This window comes from Mus caroli, unplaced genomic scaffold, assembly GCF_978045245.1.
Source record: "Mus caroli unplaced genomic scaffold, Mus_caroli_1 scaffold_5, whole genome shotgun sequence".
Classification (NCBI taxonomy): Eukaryota; Metazoa; Chordata; class Mammalia; order Rodentia; family Muridae; genus Mus; species Mus caroli.
In genome coordinates, this window is record NW_028227260.1 from 123,301,393 (window position 1) to 123,308,214 (window position 6,822).

The following is a 6,822-nucleotide window of genomic DNA, read 5'->3' on the forward strand; positions in this document are numbered from 1 at the left end:
TTACTCTTTGGGAAACAATACACTGGCACTAAAACAATGGTCATCTAAATAGGTGGCTTCAAGGCAATAGTAATCTATTAGGTGCATCTGTAATTATGAATAATATTTACTATATACACAATATGAATTCTTCAAGTAGAATATCATAATTGAGTTGCTTTAATGTAGTATCATCAAAAGTACATCATGTATCTTGACATATTTGACAATCTACATGTGTTACTAGTCATAATTTCAACAGTTTGCATGGATACTACATACATACATAATAAGAGATGATAAGTTCTCGCCTTATACTTACCATTTATTATGTCTTGCAACACTCCCTGGTTTTTATTATAATTATTCAAATATGATGCAAGCAGCAAAATGTCATTATTTTGGGAAGACATCTGTTTTTACAGATAAATACATTAAATGAGTAATATTTGATGGCCATATTAAGTATTTCCATTTTATTATTATTTTATGGCAAATCTACAAAAGAAAACAATTGATGATGTTATTAACATCCATTTATATTTCCTTTAATTTTGGGTTTCATATTTCTGAATATTCTGTGCTTCAGAGTAATTCCACTTAGAAAGCACAGTATTGTTCCTGCTTTCATATACAGAATATGTTTTGTTTCTGATCAGAAGCAGATGATGTTTTCAGCACCCAGAAGGTATTGTAGATCCTGGAAATATCACAAAAGCTGGTACACACATGGTGCCTTCCTGGTATCAGATGTGTATCTAGATTGTGTCTCTAGTAAAGAGCATCCATGGAAATAGCAGAAATATACAAGGCAGGTAGGTGGAGACCAGATGCAAGCTTCTAAAAACATAGTGGCATAAAAACACAAGAGACATTTATCCTATGAATTGAGTAATGTGATTTAACTGGATATGGCAGAACAGTATGACCCACTACAGATATTGCCCATGCATTCACTTGGTAAATAACATAGAAACATCAATTTAGCAACTTTAGATTTGCTTTCTTCCTCAGAATCCTTATGCAAATCTTATTGCTTATTGTTCAAATCCCAAAAATAAGTCCCAACTTCTCAAAAAAAAAAAAAAAAAAAAAAGGACTTCTTTAGTTGTTACAGGGAGGTGATGTAGAAATGACACTCTTACAATATTCTATTTTTCTTCATCATTTTACTTCCTTTAAGATCCCCGTGGTCTGAGAATATTAAGTGGAAAATTTCAAATGTAAGATTAAGCTTATACTGTGTTCTAAACAATGTGATGAAATTCCACACCATCCTAAAGTATGCACACAGTATATATTACATAGTAGTTACTTAGTAGTAGTAGCACTGTTATCTGATCATAGCCTATGTTTCACAATACTTATGTTCAAATAACCCTTATTTTAATAACTAGAGTCTATGGTTTAAAAAAATAGAGGGAAAATGGATTTTAATAAGGGAGTAGTAGACTATTTATTTTCATTCTTCCTGGTAACTCACTTAGTCTTATTTTATTTCTTAATCTATGCTATAGAAAAGCTAATTTGGAAGAATTGGATATTTGGGACCTTGGATTATTGTGCAGTGAGAGACACAAATAGTGCCATTTTGATATTTTCTGTAGTTACAGAAGTAGAAATTAAGGAATGGAAAATTAACCCTAAAATATTATGCAGTACGGGAGAAACTTGAATATGTTCAAATAATATTGAGAAAGATGGCAGTAGTAGAAAATAGATGAAAAATGTCAGTTGTGATAGAATGTATTGTTGAGCTCAAGAAATGGGAGAATCTGGTATTCAAATAACATGTGAAAGAATTACTATTACATTTGAAAACAGAAGGTTCTTTTTTTTTTTTTTTTGAGAGTGACTGAGATGGGAACTATAAAAGAGTTAACCAGTGTCTCTGTCCTCTTACTCAAAAATGGAAAAAAAAAAAAAAAACAAAAAACAAAAACCAAAAACCAAAAAACAAAACCTTTTCCTGGCAGCTCATAGTCTCCTACTAAAGGACTCAAATAACTTTTATTTTAGCATTTAAAAATACATGCTTTAATAAGTATACAGGTCAGCTTGTGGTGAAGCTGATCAAGATACATAAGTGGGCAATATAACTGACCACCTCGAGTTTCTATACTTCATTCTGCTTACAGAATATTTATTAAGCTTGTTTAATAGGTGCTTTCTTATTTGATGATTTGGAAGTCTTTTATTGTAATGATAATCCTGTCTGATGACAAACAGCAGCCATGATGATCACTTTGGACCTTTAAACTGGCTATATTCCATTTACTCTTGAGAAATAGGTTTCCTTCTGTATTTCTAAGGTAATGTTTTTTTATTATTTCTGCAGTATCTGGTGGCACCTGATGCATCAGTAAATCAGGAGACATACTTCCTTTAGAATGCTGTGAACTTTCAGAGGAGATCCCAAAGCTTCTGAGGCACTGAGTTTAGGATTGACTCTTCTGCTAGGGGACCTTATTAATGGAACATGTGGCTTTACTACCTGCATGACCCTGCTGGCAGAAGTCATCTTGCTACCCATCATGACCCCCAACCAGGGACAGTTTGGGGCACAGGTGAGTTTTGGAAGTCTCACAAAAATTTTGGGAGTCTCAGAAACTCTTGACATCCAATATTCTTCACTTCAGCTGCAAATGTTGCATCACAGAATTTTAGTTTGGATAGTGATGTTCTGAAATTTCCTTTCCCCTTTTCACTGGTTGAGGGTAGGCACCTTTGTTGTGGGATCCTATCTTTAGTCTTCCTAGAAGACTTCCTCTTGGCTTCTTCTTCCTCCTTACTGACTCAGCCAATGAAATGGCGTTGTTCATTACCACTTCCTTTAAAAGTCGTTAACTTTCATTTGGAGTTTGTAATGTCCTCAAACTGCTCATGTCCCATTCTACATAGGTACTGGTCTGTAACAGTCTGATTTCCACTACTACTTCATTGTGCATTTTCTAGTCTTTTTGATACCAGGTTTGCAAGTCCAGGTTACTGTTTTAGATCTCTGAGAAAGAACCCCTGCACCTGTTTTCCTCTCCCAATTTTTGGAGAGAGAGAGAGAGAGAGAGAGAGAGAGAGAGAGAGAGAGAGAGAGAGAGAGAGAGAGAGAGAGAGAGAGAGAGATCAAATCCAATTCATCTCCATGAATTAGAAGGCATGACATCCCATTTTCCTTTACCTTGCTATGACTCTAGCCCATTATCTCTTGCTCCTACCCTTTACCCAGCCTAGAAATTCTACTTTGATTTTCAGCAACAGGTATGTTGTTGAAGACCTCATTCTATGCACTAGCATATGGTCTCCAGAAAGACCTTCTTCTACATATAGATCCTTTTTCTCTGCTCACTGCAATTCCCAAAATATCTACCTTGCCCGTACTTCTCATTGGCAGTGTAAGGATAAATATGGCTGTTCCCAGAATTCCTTGCAGCATGAGTCATCCCCCCCCCCCTTTGTGACGTGTCCTGTGGTGTCTTCCTTAACTAAGGTTCAGTTATAAAGTACGGTGGGCTTGGTCAGAAGATCAGCTTGGCTTTTATCAGAAGGAAGGAGAGGAGGAGGGGTAGAGGAAGAAATGAAAATTCGACAAGGGCTGAAGTGGAACTGATTCTGAAGGGAACGGGGTAACTATTTGGTCACATGCGTGGCAGCTGTATTAGTAACCACAGTGGCAGTTCATGAGAATGTTATATGGCTAAGCTGCAACAGCCATGGCAATTGAATTTGGGGACCATAGCAGCGGCTTCCACCATACTGAAGTAATCAGATTCATTAATAATGAAGTCCTTAAGAATGGAGGGGGTTCTGAATTCTATACGACCTTTCGCTCTCGGTCTTGGAATGAAATAGAAGATCAGCTTCATACCATCCTTATTGACCCCAAAGTGCCACGCTCCCTCAAGAGGGCTTGTACCTGGAGCGCTCTGGCTTTGAGTGTGAGAGTGGCTGCCAGGCAACGCCAGCAGCAGGCACGCAGAGTTTGGAGGCTGCAGGACCAGGTGGGAGAGCATGAGTCAGCTTCCTGGACTCTGGTCTCTGAACTACAGAGGTTGCGAGAAGAGAGGGACCAGGCAGCTTCTCAACTTCTGTGTACACAGATTATCCTCCAGGAGGCCATGGATGATCGGGAAATACTTCGTGGGAGGCTGCTCCAAGCAAAGAGATCTGCACTGCCTGTTGTGCCTGAACCTGGAATGGAATACAGTAGAACATCACTGTTGTCATTTGAGGAAAAGGAGCTGGAAGAGCTGGAATTTATAGAGTCCCAGAACATGTCCCTTTTGGAGGCCCAGATACCAATCTTGTCCTGCCTGCCTGGACTTTCAAGTCCTTGGGTCCAAGCAGTAGATCCCTTTCTTCAAATGCCTGTGCCATATCCACTACCACTCAAAGCAAAATTCTCCTTGGAATTCTCATATTCAACACCTGTACCATGTCCAGCATTAATGGACTCAGAAGCAACAGCAACAGCCATGACCACAGGCTTACCTCAGATAGCTCCTTCAGGAATCCAACCATCTGGCTTGTGTGTTACAATGGAGTCCCAAGAAACAATAGCTTCTGCTTTGGACCAAATCTGCCCTAGGCAGAAGGAATGTTCTGAGATCCTCCAGGATGTAAGTCACCTGGCAGACAGCATAAGCCACACTGAAGGAGAAGGTCCAGAGAAACCTCAAGGAACATCTTTTCATGGGGACAGCAGCAACAATAGCCACAAAGATAATCATGCCATACCCCAGATAATGGCTGCCACTGAGAAGAAAAATCTAATGATGCACCAGGGAACAGCTGCAGTGGAGGTCAACAGTAACCACAGCATAAAGGAAGAACCAGTAATGCCCAAGGGGATATCTGCCCAGGGGAACAAAACCAGCTCCACCAAGAAGAAACGTCCAAAAATTCCCCAGAGGGTGGTTGGCTTGAAAGAGAGCATCAGCCACAACACCCAGTGTGTTTCGGTAACTCCCCACGAGACACATAGTCAAGTGAACAAAACCACCCCTACCCTGAAAAACTATCAAGGGAATCTCTTGAGGAAGCCTGACCAGGGAAAGGTACTTAGCTGTAACCAGAAAGAGGATACAAAGACACTACAGAGGTTGACTGACCTGGGAGAAGAAACCAGAAATTGCCAGAAAGAAGACACTTTTCAGCAGATGACATGCCTGAATGCTGGTGTGAATCCTAATGAGAAGAAAATGCCACAAGGGACTGGCAAGAACCAGAGCCAGAGACAGAAGGAAGAGCCAAACAAGTTCCAAGCAAACCACCCGAGAAAATGTAAAAGTTATTTAATGAATAAATACCCTAAAAACCAACTGGCTACAAAGCCAAAGGTCAAGCAACCTCAAGGGATAAAATCTTTAGAATCCAAGCAACCTCAAGGGACAAAATCCTCTGAATCCAAGCAACAAGAAAAACCCCTCTCACACCGTACTTCAGTGAATTACATCTGTCCATCATGTAAAGCTGTGAATCGCTCATGGTATAAGAGTTGCTATAAATGTGCAAAAACAAGTGCTCAACTTCAAAGAAAAGATGTTAACCCATAACAAACTCATTGATTTCAGGAAGGTAAGTAATGGAAACACTCCAAAGAGAAAACCAGCTTTTGAACAACCAGCCCTTCTAATCCAACTGTAACTTTAAAGCAAAATTAAATGCAAAAAAGTATAGAGGAAAGTGAAAAGTCCATTATCCCATTTTCCTCATTATGGGAAGGCATGCATACATGCAAATATGCCCATATTTATATTCATATTTTATTAACTTATTTGAACCAGTAAAAATATTTTAGAATGTCATATCAAGTTCTTAAATTGTGAATTTCTAATAATTTGATCACTATTTTGCAGATGGTGGAGTTAGTATGGCTGTTCCTGATTGTACGACATCTCTAAGAAGCTAATCAGGAATCCTCTAAAAAAAATTTCTTCACTCTTTTCTTCTTAATTTCCTTTTCTTAAAAAGCATACATTTGACCGGTAGCAGCCATATGATTTCACAGCCGCCATATGATTTTACAATAAAATCAATGTGGAATTTGTAACACCACATTTCCTTGAGAATGAAACAATTGCTGTGGTTTTGTTTGCTTCTTTTTGTATTTTAAGTTTAATGGGAAGGTCTTATTTATGTATCTCAGCCCTGCCAAAGGTGTTGCTGAAGAAGTTTCACATATGCCATTAGAATAATCACTAAGAGCTAAAACACAAAATCTTGATTATAATGGAACCACACCAACATGATTCACATGGACTTGAGACAAGAAGAATTCCTCTTCTGTTAACAGTGGATGGAAAGCAACATCAGGAACATCATAGTGCTGTAGACAGATAGTGCTTCTCTGGTCTAGATTAATTGAATGAAAAATAGAACTAGTGCATGGAGAACCATTCTTTCTTTTATTATATATATATATATATATATATACATATATATATATATACATACATATACATATATATATATTCTTTATTTACATTTCAAATGTTATCCTCTTTCCTAGTTTCCCCTCCTAAAACCCTCTATCCCCTAGTCCTCCCCCTGCTCCCTAACCCACCCACTCCTGCTTCCTTGCCCCTGCATTCCCCTATACTGGGGCAGAGAGCCTTCACAGGACCAAGGGACTCTCCTCCCTTTGATGATCGACTAGGCCAACCTCTGCTACATATGGAGCTTGAGCCATGAGTCCCATCATGTGTTTTCTTTGATTGGTGGTTTAGTCCCAGGAAACTCTGGGGGTACTGGTTAGTTCATATTCTTGTTCCTCCTATGGGGCTGCAAATCCCTTCAGCTCCTTGGGTACTTAGGGAGAACCATTCTTACAGGTCCCAATCTGCAGGT

The 6,822-nt window shown here is 38.9% G+C and overlaps 1 protein-coding gene and 1 pseudogene across 1 annotated transcript; one reads left to right on the forward strand and one right to left on the reverse strand.

Annotated features, from left to right (window-relative positions):
- Nucleotides 1–2,253: 2,253 nt before the first annotated feature.
- On the reverse strand, nt 2,254–2,512 carry LOC110286166 (alpha-ketoglutarate dehydrogenase component 4 pseudogene; annotated as a pseudogene).
- A 973-nt stretch (nt 2,513–3,485) lies between these two features.
- LOC110286898 (testis-expressed protein 13C-1) lies at nt 3,486–6,025 on the forward strand. The gene is made up of 2 exons (XM_021153548.2): nt 3,486–5,550; nt 5,832–6,025. The coding sequence occupies exon 1, from the start codon at nt 3,687–3,689 to the stop codon at nt 5,526–5,528; it is 1,842 nt and encodes a 613-aa protein (XP_021009207.1). The 5' UTR covers nt 3,486–3,686; the 3' UTR covers nt 5,529–5,550; nt 5,832–6,025.
- The last annotated feature ends 797 nt before the right edge of the window (nt 6,026–6,822 follow it).